The following is a 20,891-nucleotide window of genomic DNA, read 5'->3' as shown; positions in this document are numbered from 1 at the left end:
AAGCGTATAACTAGACGCGGCAGGCGTGAATTTTGACGCATTTTCGCGTCCGGTGTGAACGCACAGTTAAAGGGGCCACACCTTATTTCCACTCATTACAGCTTCCATCCTATTGAACAGGTACCGGTATAGAGGGCGGAAGGGATCAGGCCGTGAGTGCAGAGACGGCTCTGCGCGAGTGCTATTTACGACAGTAACGTTAAATACAAGTACTCCACAGCGACTCTAGGGGTCGCTGTTTGACAAAAACGGAAAGCTGCCTAGTGTGCCTTTAAACCCTGGCAAACACACACAGCACCCTGTTATGTGCAGAAAATGAGTCTTATATAACATTAAGATCATATGAAGATTGAAGTACCTGAATCCTGGAGAAGAATCTCCATGTCTGAATGTGTGTGTGTCGTCCATGATTCATTCAGTCTTCATGGAGCTCCTCGAGTAAGAGATCAAAAACACTCATTCACACAAACTCAAATACAATACATTTCATTTGTCATTTCCTTCAGTGTGTTTATGGAGACCAAATAAATCAGATTTATGATTTATAATCATTAATTATTAGACATTATCAACATTTCATTCCTGGTTTAATGTGATTTTCAATCATGTTAATGAATGTTCAGAACTGGTATCATCTGAATCAGCAGATTCTCTTCTTCAGTCAGATCTGTAACGTTTGCACCAGTATTTCATCTGTGTGTGTTTAAAACAGAAATATCTTGGCTGAACAGACTGGGAAGTTTGTAACACTAGTTTAATGTTCTTCCACTGAAGCCTCAAATATTGTACAAATGGGACAGTTTACTGTAAGCCCACATTTAATACATCTGTGAAACTGACTAACATACACAGATATTTGTTCAAGATCTTTTACAACTATATAAACATTAAATGTTTCCTATTCGTTTAAGTTTAATTAAATGTTCAATAAAAATGACATTATTTATAAAGGGAGATTGTAACAACAGCACTCTTTGTCATTGACATTCACTTACACAGAAAATGATATCAAAGTTTAAGAAACACAGCACACAAAAAAAGAAAAGAAAAAAAAACGGTTAAAACAAACTCTACAGATGTTAAAGAAAAAAATGTTACAACACTGTGGTTTCTAGAAACTTTGGCTTTTGGTAATGAACCGAAAATTAGACCTAGCCTACATAAAAAGTGTAAAAGTGTATTTTAACATAGGGTCTAGGCTATATGTCTATGTCCAATAATTGATAAGTAAAAATTTTTTTAAAATGCATATTAAGAATTTCATGTGTAATGTAGCCTACTTTAATATTTCATGGTTACTTACGTTATTGAGGATGTACGTTAAGCAGGGGCGGCTGGCCAATAGAGGGCACTAGGGCGCCGCCCCCCATGAGCAAATACCATAGACTGTAGGCAAATACATGTAAATACATATGTAAATGACCGCAAAAATATGTATGTGTGTGTGTCCCTTTAAACGTGTTGTGTGCGCGCACGCACGCTCTCTACGTAACGTAAGCTGTAACTCAGGGAGAAGAAAGAGGTGCGGACGAGGAGCACATTGTGGTGTTTACAAAAGTTTGAAATATATATTGTAAAAAGGTGTATGCACTTTTCGTTTTGGTTCTTTTAGTACCCTTTGGCAAGCGGAGCGAGGTATGTGTCTTTATTGTGTGTTTGCATGTTGTATTTTAAAGTAATATATAATTTCGTATGGCACGTGTTATTTGTCGAGCTCTTTTGGTTAATTTCTCATGTATGTAATAATTTATTTGCCTTTTGGGTATCTGTAGATGTGTATTTGTTTAAGTAATCTGTTATTTGTACATACGTTTTTTATTTATGAGTATATTGTTTCTTTATGTAGTTTCACGGTGCTACAACACAACGTTTATCGAAGTCACGGTTGATGGCGCTCAAAGCGAGCGGAATAAAGAAGATTAAGCACCCGTCGAAACTCTCTGTCTCGTTTGTCGACGCCGAGGGGCTGCTACAGTGAAACTCGACGCTTATCGGGACTCTGCATCGCTTCGCTGCTGCCCTGTTCGAGAGAGTTCATCACAACGCCGCACTAGGATCAGCACGGCGCTGCGGACGTCTGCGCAGTCACAGCGGATCGTGACGTCATTATAACTGCTTAAAGGGAAAGATCGCAAGGTGGTAGCAAGGCACCGTTTAACATTACAGATGAGATTGAGACTGTGAGTAAATCGTATTCCCACGTGAGCTGCATCCATTCATTGGAACTCTGTAAGTTGACATGTTCAAATGGAAAGGAGAATTGTTTTTTTTGAACTATTAAATTGAAGGATACAACTACAAGAGACATTTAAATTGAATAAGTCAAATCACAAAAAAAATATTCAAGTTTACTTGATTATTTAAAGACTATAAACTTGTGTGTTAAATTTGAACGTTTGATTGTTGAAGATTTATCTAGGACATTTAAAAAGTCATACACAAAGAGTACAGTTAACTTTATTACTGTTTGTAAACACTGAAATTTCTGATCTATTACAAGGGAAATATTTAAATGTTAAAAAGTGTTTACAGATATGCATTTGTGTTGATTCTCGTTGCTAATATTTTGAGTGCTTACATTTAAAGGTCTGATGGAAATGGTATCACTTATAGCTTAAGTTGCCCAGTTTAAAGAAGCAAACAACATTAAAGAGGCCATGGAAAACCCACCTGAAAAGGAAGTTGAATCAGTTGAGGAGATGCCACTTCCAGCTGAAGAAATAAGTAACCCACCAGTGCAACAGATCAGAGCAAGCTCACGTGAAAGAAGCTTCACAGAGAAAGGTCGAGAGATGCATGAGCTCGAAGCAAAGAAACAGGAAAGGTCCTTCCATAAGACATATGAGTCCTGGAAGCAGGCTGCAAGAGAGGCTAGATCAAATTTGAAAACATTCTGTACACGTGAAGACCTGGAGCAAATACAGCAGGACATTCAAGGCAGACATGATTCAGTCTATCAGCGTTATGAACCGATTCTGCGTAACCACACTACTACTCCAGACATTGTGAAACGTATGGATGCCTGCGCTGCACTAACTGCAGAGATCACTGATCTTGTCAGTAAACGACTGGAAACTTTTAATGAAAGTTATAACGAAGAACTTGTGAAGGAAAGAGTAAGGCAGGTGCTGAACAAGGATGAATATGGATCCGTTTTTGGATGTACAGTAACAAACACAGTCGTTTCAGAGTCATCACTGGGATCCGATAACCAATCAAAGACTTCTAAAGTCTCAAGTAAGCGTGCTGATGCACAGGCAGAATTTGCAGCGAAACTAGAACAAGCTAAAGCTTTACAAGAAATTCACAATCAACAAGCTAAGCTTGATAAGATGGAGCATGACTGGAAGCTTTGTGAATCGAGAATGTTAGCGGAGATAAAGCAGAAGGAGGCTGAAATGCAGTTAAGGCTAGTTGAGGAAAAGAAGCGGCTACAACAGCTACAAGTTGACAAAGACGTTAAAGTAGCAGCAGCTCGTGTCAAAGTGTATGACGATTTGGAAGGCAACCTTCATTGCTGTAAAGATGACGAAGGCCCTAGCATTCACACTGGCTGCCAAAGGACAGAGCTTACATCTCAACTGAACCCAGAAGCACAGTTGTTCCTACCTCAGCAAGCATCATGTGAAGGATATGAAGTTACATCACCTCAGGAAACTGCAGATCTAGCTCAAGCAATAGCAAACTCACTAAGCACACATCGGCTGCCAGTTCCAGAACCCACTGTCTTTGTTGGTGACCCTTTAAAATTCATAGATTGGAAGATGTCATTCATGGCCCTCATCGATCGAAAACCTCTTCCTTCTGGTGAAAAAATGTTCTATCTGAAGAATTACCTTGCTGGGGAAGCTCGCAAAGCGGTGGAGGGATATTTCTACAGAAATTCTGAGGATGCGTATCAAGGTGCCTGGAAAGTGTTACAGGAAAGGTACGGGAACTCGTTCGTCATCCAAAGAGCGTTTCGAGACAAGCTGATGAGATGGCCCAAAATTGGAGCAAATGACCCACTGGCATTACGAGATTTCACAGATTTCCTACAAGGTTGTGTCGAGGCAATTCCTCACGTAAAAGGATTAGCCATCCTAAATGATTCTGAAGAAAACCACAAGCTGTTAAAGAAACTCCCCGAATGGATTGTGAGAAAGTGGAACCGAATCGTGGTGGAAGAGCTAGACACATCAGGTGACTATCCAAGTTTCAAATGCTTCACAGAATTTCTGCAAAAGGAAGCAAAAATAGCTTGTAACCTTATAACCTCTGCGCTATTTGTGAATCAAAGGAACACAGATGAAAGGTTCCCCAAACGTGCTAAGGCTCTCAGTACAAAGGTTCAGGTGAACGACTCCAGCTCAAAAAGACCAGAGACGTACATCTCTAAGCCAAAGACATCGTGCCTTTTCTGCAAGGATGAAAAACATCACATTGCTCAATGCTCTACATTTGCTGGAAAGACTATTGAAGAAAAGAAAGCCTTCATTCATGAAACCCACCTCTGTTTCGGATGTCTCAGAAAGGGACACATGAGTAAAGACTGTAGAAGAAGACATACATGTGGTACGTGTGGTCGAAGTCATCCTACCTGCTTACATGAAGAAAGGGATAAAGCTCCTTCAAAGGACCCTAAAGGGGCATCTACGAATGTTCAAGCAAATGAGGAAGTTCATAAAGTCATGACCCACGCACTCACTCAATGTTCTCCTGCTACTTCCAGCATTGTGCCAGTTTTCATCTCTACAGTGGACGAACCCCAAAGAGAAGTACTAACTTATGCTCTACTTGACACCCAGAGCGACTCAAGTTTCATCTTGGAAGATCTTCTTGAAAGTTTGAATGTTGTCTCACAACCTGTGCAATTGAGGCTCAGCACCATGACAGCTGCTGACACGATCACTGCCAGTAAGAGAGTCCGTGGACTTAAAGTAAGAGGACTACAATCTGCAAGTTCTATACCACTACAGCAAGCATACACAAGAGACTTCATTCCAGTGGACAAGTCGTATATACCCACCAAGCACACAGCGCTTCAGTGGAGTCACCTCAGACACTTAGCAAGTCAGCTATCACCACTTTTGAACTGTGAAGTCGGACTTTTAATTGGATTTGACTGCCCATCTGCTCTAGCTCCCTTGGAAGCCATTATAGGTGGTGAAAATGAGCCTTTCGCGCAAAGAACTGTGCTTGGGTGGAGTATTATAGGCCTGTCTAATCCACACCTTGACCGACAAGGAAATCAGAGTTTTGTCCACCGTGTTGCAGTAAAGGAAATACCTGTCCCATCGCCCAATGATATCCTGAAAATTCTTGAGTCAGATTTCAATGAGAAAGCTTATGAGGATAAATGTGTGTCACAAGAGGATGTTCGTTTCATACAGCACCTCAGTGCCAATATTCATCAGAAGGATAATGGACATTACGAGCTTCCTCTCCCATTTAAGTGCAGCAGCCGACCCTCACTACCCAACAACAAAGGGCTAGTAACTGCTCGACTACAACACCTAAAGAAACGGCTCAAGTCCAATAAACAGTATTATGATCACTATAAGGCTTTCATGGAAGAGATGATTATCAAGGGTGATGCAGAACAAGCTCCAGCTATATTAAATGGAGAGACAGTGTGGTACATCCCACACCATGGGGTGTACCACCCTCAGAAACCAAACAAGCTGAGGGTGGTATTCGATTGTTCAGCAAAGTTTCGTGGTATATCTCTAAATGACACACTTCTGACTGGGCCTGATCTAACCAATTCCTTGGTGGGAGTGCTGTGCCGTTTTAGAAAGGAGCCAGTAGCAGTTACCTGTGACATAGAGAAGATGTTTCACCAGTTTCTCGTCCCACCTGATGAACGCAATTACCTGAGATTCTTATGGTGGGAGGGTGGAGACTTGGAGAAAGAGCCTCAAGAATATCGCATGGCAGTCCACCTCTTTGGTGCCACGTCTTCACCTGGGTGTGCCAATTTTGGCCTAAAGTACCTGGCACAGCAGCACAAGGTTAACTATCCTTCAGCCTCAGCATTCATTGAGAAGAACTTTTATGTGGATGATGGGTTAACCAGTGTTCCCTCAACCAGTGAAGCCAAAGAACTAATAATGCAAGCTCAAAGAGTGTGTAAACATGGAGGTTTACGGCTTCACAAATTTAACTCAAATAAGGAAGACGTTCTGAGTTGTTTAAACCCGTCAGAAAAGGCAACTACATCAAAGCCTCTTGACTTTAATCTTGAAGCAGCACCAGCTGGACGCGTACTCGGCATTCAATGGTCAACAAAGGATGACACATTCAGTTTCAGCATTGACCTTAAGGATCAACCATTGACTCGCCGTGGTATTCTGTCTGTTATAGCCTCTCTATATGACCCTCTTGGGTTTGTCGCCCCATTTATTCTACAGGGAAAGTGTATCCTACAAGAACTGTGTCGTAGAGGTACTGAATGGGACAACGAACTTCCTGATGACTTGCGTTCTCAATGGGTGGGTTGGAAAAACGATGTTCTGAAACTCAAGGAAGTATTGATACCAAGATGTTATCACCCACATACCTTCAGTGACATAGTCAGAACAGAGTTACACCACTTCTCTGATGCGAGTAATGTAGGATATGGTGCTTGTTCCTACCTCCGCTTCAAAAATGACAAGAGTGAAGTCCACTGCAGTCTTGTGATGGCTAAAGCCAGGGTCTCACCTACAAAGGTCATAAGCATTCCCAGGTTAGAACTCTCAGCCGCTGTCATATCTGCCAGAATGAGTGTCATGCTGAAAAATGAGCTGGAAATGAAGATTGACCAAGAGTTCTTCTGGACAGACTCGCAGGTCGTTTTAGCCTACATTAACAACGAAGCCCGTAGGTTTCATGTTTTTGTCGCAAATCGAGTGCAGCTGATACGAGATGTCACAGATCCTAGTCATTGGTGTTACGTAAATACAACAGATAATCCTGCTGATTATGCATCTAGAGGGCTTAATGCGTCTGCCATCTCTACATCAATGTGGTTATCAGGACCCAAATTCCTGTGGGAACAGGAAGTAAATGCAACACCATACACACCTGTGAACCTGCTTGTCGGTGATCCTGAAGTTAAATTAGTCCAAACCTTTGTGACCTCAGTCAGAGACGGAGCAGACATCCTCAGTCGCTTAAGTCGATTCTCTTCTTGGTCTATGCTTCTAAGGGTGGTTGCAAGAATAAACAGATTGGGCCACAAACAGATGTACAACGGTGATCATGTGACAGTTGAAGAACGTGAGAGAGCTGCTAAGGTGGTCATCAAGCTTGTACAGCAGCAAGCATTCTCAAAAGAAATGCAAATAATTGAAAGAGGAGAAGCTCTACCAAATTCAAGCGCACTGTACCCTCTGGATCCTATTTTGGTGTTGGTGGGAGGCTAAAACACTCATCTCTCAGTCAAGATCTAAAACATCCTGTAATACTTCCAAAAGGTAACCACATCACTAAACTAATTCTGTCATATTACCACACCAAAGTTCGTCACCAGGGAAGAAGCCAAACTCAAATGGAGTTAAGAATGAATGGATTCTGGATCATTGGAGGCAGTAAGTCCGTCGCCAAGTTCATACACAAGTGTGTGCAATGTCGGAAACTCAGACGACCAGCTGAAGAACAGCGTATGGCAGAACTTCCCAGAGAACGTGTTGAGGTTTCCGCTCCATTCACGTACTGTGGTATGGACTGTTTCGGGCCATTTATTGTGAAGAGAGCTCGTAAGGAGCTTAAGAGATATGGCCTATTATTCACTTGTCTATCATCTCGTGCAGTCCATATTGAAATGATTGAGGACCTATCTACAGACTCCTTTATCAATGCCCTAAGGTGCTTTATCAGCCTCAGAGGAGCAGTTCGCAAACTTCAGTGTGACCACGGCACTAACTTTGTTGGAGCTAAAAATGAATTCGCAAAATCACTGGAAAAGATTGACACCAACGCCTTAGAGATCTTTCTTACAGAAAGGCAATGCGAGTTTGTCTTTAATGCTCCTTCTGCAAGCCATGCTGGAGGTGTCTGGGAGCGCCAGATACGAACTGTGCGAAATGTACTCAATGCCACACTTGCTTTATGCCCAGGCAGGCTTGATGACGCATCACTCAGAACGCTGTTTTATGAAGCAATGGCCATTGTAAACAGCCGCCCTCTAACGGTAGATGGGATTAATGATCCAAATTCACTCGAACCATTGACCCCAAACCATCTGATAATGATGAAGTCTGATGTTGCTCTTCCACCTCCAGGAGAGTTTGTAAAACAAGATGTGTATGCCACTAAAAGATGGCGCAGAGTTCAATACCTAATCGAACAATTTTGGAGTCGTTGGAAGAAGGAATACCTTCTCAACATTGCAGCACGTCAGAAATGGCATATTCCTCGCCGTAACCTTCAAGTGAATGATGTTGTAATCATCAAAGACGATATGCTTCCCAGAGGTCAGTGGCAATTAGGCCGAGTGGTGGAAACCAGTGAAGGAAGTGATGGTCTTGTAAGGCGAGTCAAGTTGCAGTTAGGGGAGCGAAAACAAAATCAATGCTCCAAGCCCACAGTCATTGAAAGGCCCATCCAAAAATTGGTGGTACTTATTGAAAATGAGTAATCAACGACTGCTTTGTGATTCCATTGCATCAGACCATGTAATTAAGTTCTATAAAACCTAACATTTTAGACTTCGCATGCATATAAACTGTTTGAAGGCGGTCATATTGATGTTCAGAAATCATGTTCTGATTCATTCACAGTTTGTCCTGTTCTTTCATCATTGCATAATTGGTGGGAGTGTAAATGACCGCAAAAATATGTATGTGTGTGTGTCCCTTTAAACGTGTTGTGTGCGCGCACGCACGCTCTCTACGTAACGTAAGCTGTAACTCAGGGAGAAGAAAGAGGTGCGGACGAGGAGCACATTGTGGTGTTTACAAAAGTTTGAAATATATATTGTAAAAAGGTGGATGCACTTTTCGTTTTGGTTCTTTTAGTACCCTTTGGCAAGCGGAGCGAGGTATGTGTCTTTATTGTGTGTTTGCATGTTGTATTTTAAAGTAATATATAATTTCGTATGGCACGTGTTATTTGTCGAGCTCTTTTGGTTAATTTCTCATGTATGTAATAATTTATTTGCCTTTTGGGTATCTGTAGATGTGTATTTGTAGTAAGTAATCTGTTATTTGTACATACGTTTTTTATTTATGAGTATATTGTTTCTTTATGTAGTTTCACGGTGCTACAACACAACGTTTATCGAAGTCACGGTTGATGGCGCTCAAAGCGAGCGGAATAAAGAAGATTAAGCACCCGTCGAAACTCTCTGTCTCGTTTGTCGACGCCGAGGGGCTGCTACAACATAAATAAATCATATATACAAATTATCAATATTTGTGTGTTTGAGATAGTAAATGCACCTAGTATATGTGAAAAATATGATAGAAATTCAAAATGTCTGTTTTTTCTACACGTCCCGTCTAGATTTGTACACGTGATCAGCTCTGGGGCGCTGGAGAAAGCGCCCCAGAAAGGCGGGTCTTTGGAGCAGCTTAGCCAATTGCTGATTTTAGATATAAATGTTTGACATAAACTGTAGCCAATCAGCGAGCTAAAATCTAGTCAGCTATGGGCGCTTCGCCTAGCGCCCCAAACTGCGCGCGGCCGCGAGGCGCGAGCAATGGGCGCGAGCCACTACTAAAGTATCGAGTTTCATTCTATAGGGCGCCATTTTTACTGTATGATAAATTACAACGGCGAACAAAATGACTCCAGACGACTCTAACTCGATTCAATCTCTTGTCCAATATCCGTTTGAAAGACGAAGCTTAGTAAATAAACTCCGTGTGAAAGAGCTGGGCCCAGATCAACCAGATATTTCGATCAGACAACAGGCAAGTGATAAAGGAAAGCAGTACGTGCGAGGCTTCTCACGCAGCTGGTATACCAGAAAGGCTTGGTTGGCTGGATGTTCTCATGTTAATGCCTTATTTTGCTTTCCGTGCATACTTTTCAAAAATACGGGGACAGATCCAGCATGGACAGTTACCGGAATGAGGGATATGAAGCACTTGTCAGAGAAAGTAACGAAACACGAGAACACCAAGGTACACATGGATAATTCCGTCAAGCTAGCTGTACTGGGAAGGGTTAACATCGCGACGCAGCTTGATGAAGGCCACAGGGTTGTGGTGAGGAAACACAACGAGGAGGTGGATAAAAACCGGCACATCTTATCAAAAATAATCGACTGTGTGAAGTTTTGTGGGGCTTTTGAGCTGGCCTTGCGTGGGCATGACGAGACTGACACCTCGAACAATCCCGGCATTTTCAGGGGACTGGTGGACTTCGTTGCCTCACTCGACAGCGTGCTGGAGGAGCACCTCAAGACAGCCACCGTTTTTAAAGGTAGCAGCTACGTCAAAGACGATTCAAAATGAGTTATTAGACTGCATGCTGTCAGTGCTGAAGGATAACATTCTGGAGGAAGTCAAGAGCGCAGATTTCATCTACATACAAGCTGATGAGACAACTGACATTTCCACCCACTGTCAGCTGGTGCTTGTGCTACGTTATTTAGACGGCAAAAACAACATACAAGAGCGGTTTTATGAGTTTATTTCGATCCAGAATGCCACGGCAGACACCATCGCTTCAGCGCTTCTGGAGAGGCTAAGCGTCATACTCCCAGATGGACAAAAAGCCAAACTTATCGGCCAAGCTTACGACGGAGCTAATGTAATGAGGGAAGCCACCGGCGGAGTGCAGCGCAAGGTGATGGATGTCCATGTAAACGCTCATTACGTCCACTGTTACGCGCATCAGTTAAATCTCATCATGCAGCAGGCAACGTCACACATCCCCAAAATCTGCACTTTTTTTTCCGATCTTGCAGGATTTTCTGCTTTCTTCTCCAGGTCACCCAAGCGAACCACCGTACTTGACCAAGTGGTTGCCCATAGACTTCCCAGAGCCTCTACAACACGTTGGAACTTCCACAGTCGCGCTGTAAACACCGTGTACGAACAAAGAGATGACCTCCTAAAGTGTTTTCAGACCATCAGAGATAATGGAAACTTTGATCCCCTAACTGTCAGAGAGGCTGGGGGCTTTGTGAGGATGCTTGAAGACGAGGCTTTCTGTTTTTTTCTGGCACTGTTCCACAAAATCATGCCACATGTGGACATGCTGTTCAACCAGCTGCAGAAAAGGAACATCGACGCAGTTTTCATCAAATCACTTGTCCAGAAGTTTACAGACAGCGTGCAAACGATCAGGTAAATAACTTTATTTACGATTGGCTGATAAAACTTTTGTTAGAAATGTGATTTGCTTATTTCCAGATTTGTGTCTAAATGTGCCTAGTCATCCAACTGGATGATTATCATAAGCCCATTACAATTATATGCATTTCAGTATTTTAAAAGCAAAGAGACTATTAGATTTGGATAATAATGAAGGTAAAGTAGTTATCAAAAACAGTTTCTAACAACAGGCTTATTCTAGAAGATTGTTATTAAATATTAACTTCTTGTCATTTAGAGACTATAATTTACACAGGACACATCAGAATGCATCCAGCTTAGAAATATAATAGAACAATGATAACAATGTAATATTATGTACATCACAGATGACTAGCTGATAGGCATAGTCCTTATGTGTGTGTATATGAGACAGTGGATGTGCACTTGTGGGAGTTAAGAAGTCTGATGACAGGTTAACAACTTAAACTCTATTTTTGGACCAGGGCCTCTATTCCCTCTTTGTGTGGTGATGGTGCATCGGACCAGCAGCAGCCTATAAAGCGAGGAAGGATACTGGGAACAGGAGAACAACAGAGGCTGGCTACAGAGGTAAGTTGAGATGTAACAGTCAGTGTTTCCTCTACAAAGATTTTTATGTCTGTGGTGGTATGTAGCTATGTAATAAAATAAATAAAACAAACCTTAGGATGGCATATTCCCACATCTGACTGATCGATTGATGGACCAGGTGGTCTAGAATTTATATTCTTGTTAGTTCAGTAGATTCTGGTTTATGACAAAGCAGTCACAAGCAGCAAAATAATAGCAGTTTTCATTGAAAAGAAATTCAGTGTGTAAAGAATTGTCACATGTGACAGAAAAAAAAAGTGGTTTATATATTTAAATTAAACCTTGTTTTGTAATGGAAACCAATAGGGAACTAGTGAGGAGAAGTAAACGTAGTGTAAAGTGCAATTAGAAATAATGGTGTTAAAACCTTTAAAGGGATAGTTCACCCAAAAATGAAAATTGTGTCATCATTTATTCACCTTCAAGTTGTTTCAAACCTGTATGAATTTCTTTCTTCGGCTGAACACAAAGAAAGATATTTTGAAGAATGTCAGTAATCGGACTGTTGATGGACCCCATTGGCTTCCATAGTTGAAAAAAAAAAAATACTATGGAAGTCAATGGGGTCCATCAACTGTCTGGTTGACGACATTCTTCAAAATATATATTTTTTGTGTTCAGCAGAAGAAAGAAATTCATACAGGTTTGAAACAACTTGAGGGTGAGTAAATGACACAATTTTCATTTTTGGGTGAACTATCCCTTTAATAATCATACTTGACTCGTTCAGTCAGAATCACTTTCATTAAAATGGCTTTATTGGAAATTTTATGCTGATGAATCTTTTACAGGTATGTGATACCATCCTGACCCATGCCAAGGAGCGGTTCTCCTTCACCCAGCACCTCATCAGCGCAACACTGTTGCATGGAGAGCTCTTCCCACAACACTGTGTGAAGTTCCCTGACACAGCGCTTGAAACAACAGTGGAGGCATACCCTATGCTGAACAAGGCCAAGCTCAAAACAGAACTGTCCCTTATCTATGAGAACGACGAGTTCAATGCTTGCAGTGTTGCAGTACCTCTGTACCAGTTTTTCATGGAGAACAACCTTCAGAGCACTTTCACAGAGACTGTCAGTCTTCTCAAGATCCTCATCACCACACCCATGACTACAGCTGAGTCTGAGAGGTGCTTCTCTACTTTAAAGAGGATCAAGACTTTCCTGAGAAACACCATGACGCAGGATCGCCTGAATGCTCTGGCGATGCTCTCCATGGAGAAGAAACTTATCAGGGACATTCCTGACTTCAACAAAAGGGTCATTGAGAGGTTTGCCACTCAGAAAGAGAGAAGAGCAAAATTCCTGTACAAATGAGATCACACACACACACACACACACACACACACTCACACTGTTTCTTTGTACATAGTAATTTTATAAATATAAATTGTCTTATAGGGATACTCCACTGAAAAATGAAAATTCTGTCATCATATACTCACCCTCAAGTTGTTTCAATCCTTTATGAATTTCTTTCTTCTGCTAAACAGAAAGTAAGATATTTAGAAGAATGTCAGTAACCAGACAGTTTTAGATACCATTGACTTCCATAGTATATATTTTTTTCTTTCTATGGAAGTCAATGGTATCTAAAACTGTCTGGTTACTGACATTCTTCTAAATATCTTACTTTCTGTTCAGCAGAAGAAAGAAATTCATAAAGGTTTGAAACAACATGAGGGTGAGTATCCCTTTAAAGGGATAGTTCACCCCAAAATGGTTCGGTACGTTTTCGATACAGCAAAAAGAAAGAAATGCCAGAGAAATTTCCTTTTTTATTACCGGTATTCTTTTTTCAAAAAGAAAAATGGTTTTACCATTTGTGGGTGAACTATCCCTTTAATACTATGTCATTTACTGTACATTTTGTGGAACATTTGTTTAAAATCACAAAAAATTGTTGCAGGTAATAGTTGTATTTAATCAGCTAATTAATCACTAAGTATTTTGTTTGAGTTAAATTTCAAATGCAAATAGAAAGTTTGTGCAATATGTTTGTTTTTGTGCAAAAATGCCTCAACCTTTTAATATTGGCATTAAATAATTACTTTTCACAGAGCACTGGTATCCTGGGTGGTTATTAATTATAATAGGATTTTTTTATTTATATAGCCTTTCCAACAAGGTCGCTTTACAATATAGGCCTAGGTTAAGGAATTGAACTAAATAAACCTCAACATCAAAGATAGACATACCAAGGGCAGATATAAATATACAGAGGTCAGTTACAAAGTTAGGTTAAAGATTCAAGCAAGTAACATAAACATTCATAATAAGGTAAAATGTAAAGATTCTGAGCTAAAGAGTAATATTCAGACAAAAAAAAAAAAAAGTTTACCAACTGAAAATTGGTCTATAAGACCTGGTGTCCCATGGTTACCAAGGCCAAGCTGTTTAAAATAACCGAATATGACACAGCCCCACCTAACATATTTTTCACCAGCCGCCACTAACGTTAAGTTAATTTTCATCATGCGCCACACCGGAACACTGAGCCTACTCTAAATATGAAGTTATTAAACTCGAGTTTTCCATCAACAGCACGTTAAATAAATCTTGCATAATACAAACATCACTTGATTGGATGATCCGTTGTTCTTATTTAAAGATTCTTAAACCCGGGTGTAAAATGGCGCTTGTAGATAAAACACACTGGAATGTACTTTCACTTTCACAAAGCCCCTGCCCCTTTTGCCTCAAAATGTATGCCTATAGCTGCATTGGTCTGATGAAATAGTCATACAGACGTCTTTGTAGTATATTTTGTATCCCTCTCTCTCTCTTCACTAGACACAGTAGCCTAGACACAGTGAAAACTACAAGAAATAAAACATATACTCAAAATATGCATTTCTCAGTCCTTCACAAGTCTCTCGAGCCAATGTCCGATGAAATGCACGTGAATGTTGCAACAGAAATACGACAAATACAATCAACATCATGAATAGCACATCACATTACATGTTAAGTAATATAAAACAACACTAAACATTCTGAAATATATAAAAGGCAAATTACCGTGTGCGCTTCTCAAACCATGCAGATTAGGCAATTCCTTCTCAGACTAGGCCTTCATGTCGTTTCTCTACATCCATATTTGTTCTGACCCAAAAATGACGCAGACCAGCTCAAAACTGAACCGGGTCATGTGACACATCACGTTTTCTTTGTAAATCTTAGGCTACTTAAAGAACCGGGTCATTCTATGAAAATGTCCATTTTCCTGTCCCTAACCTTTACAGAAATATTACACTTTAAAAACACTTTAGGGTTACAATTTCTTTACATTTTAAAATAAAACAATATGTTATTTGAACAATTACACCTTCTTGAGCCATCAATGTGGCAATATTTTTATTATATAGAATTCCAAGCACCACAGAAGTGCTCGTCCCCACAGTCATGCACAGAGGGAAAATGCTTTATTTTGAGGTCAATGACAGATTTTTACACCATTTAAAATACAATAATGTATACATAACTATCAAATACATTATGTAAATGATATATATTTAACTGGCAAATAAATATTATAAAATGTATAATGAAAGCAGTGGTCCCCTGGAGTTGTCACTGGTGTTACCGTTAAACAAAAATCTCTTATTTTGAAATAAAAATCACACTGACTATACGTTAAACCGGAATATTAGCAATAACCGATTGCACATGTTGCCAATTGACCATGATTGGCAACATGTGGTTTGTTACCTTGCAGCAGACATTTTGTAAAATGAATTTTTCATGAAAATTGTCACTGGTGTTACTGTCACTGGTGTCACCTTTCTTATGGGTAACACCAGTGACTCCCATTTATAGATAAACTTTATTCAAAGCTATTCATTTAGATTATATGCCAAATGTAACAATTTAGTCTCATCTACTTAATGATGGTTGAAAAATAATGATCTTTGGTCTTACGTGTGTCATTGGAGATTCATTGTGTCACTGGTGTTACTGTCTTTTTTTTTCTGTCACATTAAATACAATGTCACATGTGACATAATAATAATTTTACATCCATTTAATTCTGCTACACTCAAAAGTTAAGATTTAAATGATTGTATCATTACTTATTAAATATTTTCATTGTTATAGCAAATACATGGCAACATCATTCAAGCACACTTTTAACAAACCTGCTTAAAATAAATAAAACATAATCTCCTTATTTGTTGCATTATTATAATTTATTTGGTAACTCAGTCTACATGTGCTGAAAAAATAAATATATGTACAAAAAATATTAAAAATCATTAAGCTGTCATTTATGCATATTCATAAAGTCAAAGAGTAGTCTAATAATGTGGTGTAGTTTAAATGTTAGAAAAATAAATACATTTTAAGACATCTTGCCATACCAGAAGTGGACGTTTCTGTAGAATGACCCAGCCCCTAACTTTAAACACCTCAAAGGGCATACATTATAAATATCGGCTTCTAAATATCACAATTGTTTTAAATTGAATGATCTCAAATTGGCATTAATTTTTTAACAAAAAACATAAATACACATCTCAACAAAAACATGTCCTTTGGCAGTCACACTCCCACCAAATTACTATCATTTATGATGAACTTGTAACCTTGCAAAAATTTGAATAAATTTAGTCATTTCACAAACCAAATTTCAGGACCAAATAGAATGTTCTCTGACTCTTGGCATCAAGTCTAATATTTACACTCTTAATACTTCAGACTCTCAACTTAAAGAAATTAGTTCCATTGCATAAGATTTAATTGTTTTCTACAAGTACCACTAATTTGTGAATAGGACGTTCAAGAATGGATGGATTAGTAAGTCGCTGACCCTCTTTCTCTAACTTTCTATTTCCTATTTGTATTGTGGTTTTTTGCACCAGGCCATCTTCATCTTCACAAACATCAAGCACTCTTCCAAGTTTCCATTCACTGCGCGGAACCCCTTCCTCCTTGACGATGACGATATCCCCAATCTTCACATTGCGTCTTGGAGTATGCCACCGTTGTCTGAGAGTGATGTTTGTCAGAAATTCCTTCCTCCATCTACTCCAAAATTGCTCTGTCAGATATTGTACTCTGCGCCACCTTCTTCCGCACAGGAACAGAGGTTTTCATGGTGAGTAAATGGTTTGGGGTAAGTGGCTCTAGCCCCTTGGGATCATTGATTGTATCTGTGGTGAGTGGGCGGCTATTAATGATCGACATGGCTTCATAGAAGAAAGTTCTCATGGAAGCATCATCAATCTTCCCGAGCTCTGCGAAAGAACCCAGCTTAGAACGCTCCTAACTGTTCTGATCTGCCTTTCCCAAACCCCTCCCATGTGACTGGCATCAGGTACGTTCATTATGAAGTCGCATTGCTCCTGGGATAGGTAAGCAGTCAATCTGTCCTTGTCCAATTCTTTCAAAGCTTTTGTCAGCTCATTTTTCGCCCCAACAAAATTTGTCCCATTGATCCGATCTGATCTCTCTTACAGCTCCTCGGGTAGCTATAAAACAGCACAGGGCATTTATGAAGGCATCAGTTGTGAGATCTTCCAGCATCTCTATGTGGATTGCTCTTGAGGAGAAACAGGTAATTATGAGACCATATCTCTTATGCTCTTTACGACCTTGCTTGATGAGAAATGGTCCGAAACAATCCATCCCACAATAAAAGAATGGTGGAGAGGTATCAACACGGCTAGCTGGTAGATCCGCCATTTTTGCATCTCTGTTGACCTGCGGTTTCGCCTGCACGTAACACATTGCTTAATGGGATTTGCCACAACTTTGCTGCCACCAACAACCCAGTAAACGTTCGCTCTCAATTCATTGAGGGTCTGTCCTCTGCCTTGGTGCTGAGTTTTTTCATGGCAGTAATCCAAGATAAGACGTGTGACTACACTATCTCTCAGGAGGATTGCTGGGTGTTTCGAGTCAAGAGGTAAGGAAGCTTTCATCAATCGCCCTCCCACCCTCAGAACACCATCATGCAGTACTGGGTCAAGTTGGAACTATGGATGACAATCTGACAATTTGCCATGACTCAGTTTTTGCACCTCATCTTTGAAGGCATCCTTTTGTGCCAATCTTACAAGCACGATACTAGCCTTTCTCATGTCTTCAACATTTATGGGTTGAACGGTTTTGTATCTTGCTAATTGCTGGATACGAGCAACAACTTTCAATGCTGTGTGCCATTTTGAAAACCGCTTAAACCTCTCCAAAAAATTATCATCTACTACCTTTGTTTGTAGTACTTGTGTCGTTCTGATTTCAGGATCACCAACAAGCAGCTCTGGAGTTGTCTTTGGTGTGATAATATCCTTTTCCCAAAGAAACTTGGGTCCCGTTAGCCAATTTGAGTGAATCAGATCTGACACCTTGAGGCCCCTGGAGGCATGATCCGCTGGTTTTTGATCCGAGTTTATATAATGCCACTGTGCAGGGTCAGTTGTTTCACGAATTCTTTGAACTCGATTTGCCACAAACACGTGAAACCTACGTGCTTCATTGTTAATGTAGCCTAAGACTACATTTGAGTCTGTCCAGAAACATTCTTGATTAAATTTGAGCTCCAGCTCCTCCTTTAACATGCTACTGACCGCTGAAGAGATCACCACAGCTGTCAACTCAAGCCTTGGTATGATCACAACTTTTGTGGGCAGGGGCGGAGTGGGACCAAAAATCGACCGGGAAATTTTGTAGACCCCTGGCCCTCGTGGTAAAAAATAAATAAATAAATAAATTTGCTAAAAAATATAGTGGTGAATTAGAGAATATTAAATTATTTTTTTTTTTTCCCATTTGCTCAAATAGCAAAAGAAAAACTCCTCTATAGTTTTTTCACACCTTTCAAAAAGAGGAAAAAAATAGCGAGAGATGGATAAAGGCAGTTAGAACTCAGAAGAGAGAAATATATGTCAATTTGTCATCACTCCCATAGACGCTGTATTAGAAACCCTCACAGCAGCATTAACTAGTTTGTCATTTTATAAAAAGGTATTATAATATAAAGTATAGAGTTATAAATGTAAATACATATTTTTAAAAATTGAAAATATAAAAAACTTTCCAGGATTTATGCTGATGACCATTAAAACGCATCATCATCACCCTGTTGAAAAGGGTCAATTTTCACGGTGTCACGACACTTTGCTCGTTAGCTTAAAATAATTCATATACACTAAACATAGCAGCAGCAGCCAAGGGAAGTTACTCATTTTAAAACTAGGAAATCTGCCAACCACTGAAGGACAAATTCAAGAGTTACTCAATAGTAAACTATTCATTTGTCTCATATTTACCACAGCTTCTTTCAAATTTCACAAGCTTTTGGCTGGCTGGCTGGTAGCTGGTGCTAATTCCCATCTGTGCCTAGCTTTGACGACATGTGCTTCAGTTTACTTCATCTGTAGTATCTTTGCTCGTTGATGCCCGGAACATGTCTGATATTTTAGAGCATTTCACTGCCTCCTCCTCCATCATTTTTTTCCTTTTGAGTCTGACCCTCTGCGCCACCTTTCAGTTTTCTTTTTTTTTAATTTTCATTTAAAAAATTGAAGGTGATAATTAAAAATATCACTAATAATTTAAATAATTTTATTAAGAAAATTGTGGTTCAGTGTTTTTTTTTTTAAATATTGAGAACATATCACTTATAACACCAAGAGGGGTTATTTTAAAGGGGTGGTATAATGTAGCCTGGCTCCGCCCTCCTGCGTACTTGTGCTCAATTAGATTTCCCTTCAGTACTACGTCTGGGATTGTGGTGTATTCTTTGGTTTTCTCCGGCTAAAGTTTTGGCGGTCCAATCAGCGAACAGAGGGAGTGGCTAAGAACGATGACGTTGAGGTCGTGCACTAGTTTGAGTTGTAGGGTCACGTCATGACCAGAGGTTAGCGATTGGTTATGGTAGATCCAGAGTGACTCTGGGCAGATCCAATAGTTTTAAAATTCAACAAGGAAGTTAACGCTTGTCAATGGAGAGAGGCTGGTAGAACCAGGCTAGGTATAATGCCCTTTTCACAAGATGTAAAATAAATCTCTAATGTCACCAGTGTGTGTGTGCGAAGTTTTAGCTCAAAACACCCCACAGATATTTTTATATAGCATGTTAAAGGGATACTCCACTTTTTTCGGAAATAAGCTCATTTTACAACTCCCCCAGAGTTAAACAGTTGAGTTTTACCGTTTTAGAATCCATTCAGCCGAACTCCGGGTCTGACGGTACCACTTTTAGCATAGCTTAGCACAGATCATTGATTCTGATGAGTCCAGTAGCATTTCTTTCAAAATGACCAAAGAGTTTCAATATTTTTCCTATTTAAAACTTGACTCTTTAAACCGTGTACTAAGATCGACGGAAAATGAAAAGTTGCGATTTTCTAAGCCTATATGGCTAGGAACTACTCTCATTCCAGCGTAATAATCAAGGAACTGTGCGGCTGTACCATGGGTGCAGCAGGCGTAATGATATGACGCAGCGCCTGAAAATAGTCCCCAGCTCGGTAACTTCTTCCAACGTGACCGGGACTAAGTTTGTCTAACCTATTAGACCTATTTTCAGGCGCTGCGTCATATCATTACGCCTGCTGCACTCATGGTACGGCCGCACAGTTCCTTGATTATTACGCCGGAATGAGAGTAGTTCCTAGCCATATAGGCTTAGAAAATCGCAACTTTTCATTTTCTGTCGATCTTAGTACACGGTTTAACTACAGAAGAGTCAAGTTTTAAATAGGAAAAATATTGAAACTCTTTGGTCATTTTGAAAGAAATGCTACTGGACTCATCAGAATCAATGATCTGTGCTAAGCTATGCTAAAAGTGGTACCGTCAGACCCGGAGTTCGGCTGAATGGATTCTAAAACGGTAAAAACTCAACTGTTTAACTCTGGGGGAGATGTAAAATGAGCATATTTCCGAAAAAAGTGGAGTATCCCTTTAAAGTTGTCACTTTTTGAGGGTTAGCAAAAACGCACCATTTTGTGTCTGTTTTAAAGGTGCCTTGTGTAAAAATAAATAAATTCATACTCCACATTCCATACCAGATGGGGGCAGT

At 40.0% G+C, this 20,891-nt stretch overlaps 4 protein-coding genes across 11 annotated transcripts in view; 3 read left to right on the top strand and 1 right to left on the bottom strand.

Annotated features, from left to right (window-relative positions):
* Positions 1 to 14,986, bottom strand: part of LOC311300254 (NLR family CARD domain-containing protein 3-like) — a 45,119-nt gene extending 30,133 nt beyond the window's left edge. For 6 of the 8 annotated variants that reach the window (XR_014629249.1, XR_014629250.1, XR_014629251.1 and 3 more), the window contains exons 1-2: positions 14,885 to 14,986; positions 359 to 433 (exon numbers count right to left, since the gene is read on the bottom strand). Coding sequence is in view for 1 of the 8 variants with exons in the window: in XM_084424420.1 (XP_084280546.1) it covers positions 359 to 408 (50 nt within the window). In the remaining 7 variants the exon portion in view is untranslated. The remainder of the gene's footprint in view (positions 1 to 358; positions 434 to 14,884) is intronic. The other 2 variants (XR_014629254.1, XR_014629255.1) reach the window with 2 other exon arrangements.
* LOC311300167 (uncharacterized protein) lies at positions 551 to 7,388 on the top strand (the record flags this gene model as incomplete). The annotated part of the gene is made up of 2 exons (XM_084424300.1): positions 551 to 1,635; positions 1,847 to 7,388. The coding sequence occupies exon 2, from the start codon at positions 2,658 to 2,660 to the stop codon at positions 7,386 to 7,388; it is 4,731 nt and encodes a 1,576-aa protein (XP_084280426.1). The 5' UTR covers positions 551 to 1,635; positions 1,847 to 2,657.
* LOC311300264 (uncharacterized protein) lies at positions 7,400 to 9,295 on the top strand. Its single transcript, XM_084424437.1, has 2 exons — positions 7,400 to 9,004; positions 9,217 to 9,295. Exon 1 carries the CDS (start codon positions 7,514 to 7,516, stop codon positions 8,600 to 8,602), a length of 1,089 nt encoding a protein of 362 aa, XP_084280563.1. The 5' UTR covers positions 7,400 to 7,513; the 3' UTR covers positions 8,603 to 9,004; positions 9,217 to 9,295.
* On the top strand, positions 11,803 to 13,306 carry LOC311300272 (zinc finger MYM-type protein 1-like). Its single transcript, XM_084424452.1, has 2 exons — positions 11,803 to 11,840; positions 12,653 to 13,306. The coding sequence occupies exon 2, from the start codon at positions 12,803 to 12,805 to the stop codon at positions 13,178 to 13,180; it is 378 nt and encodes a 125-aa protein (XP_084280578.1). The 5' UTR covers positions 11,803 to 11,840; positions 12,653 to 12,802; the 3' UTR covers positions 13,181 to 13,306.
* Positions 14,987 to 20,891: the final 5,905 nt, after the last annotated feature.

This window comes from Rutilus rutilus (assembly GCF_951802725.1).
Source record: "Rutilus rutilus genome assembly, chromosome: 11".
Taxonomy (NCBI): domain Eukaryota; kingdom Metazoa; phylum Chordata; class Actinopteri; order Cypriniformes; family Leuciscidae; genus Rutilus; species Rutilus rutilus.
This window is presented reverse-complemented; position numbering and strand designations above follow the sequence as displayed.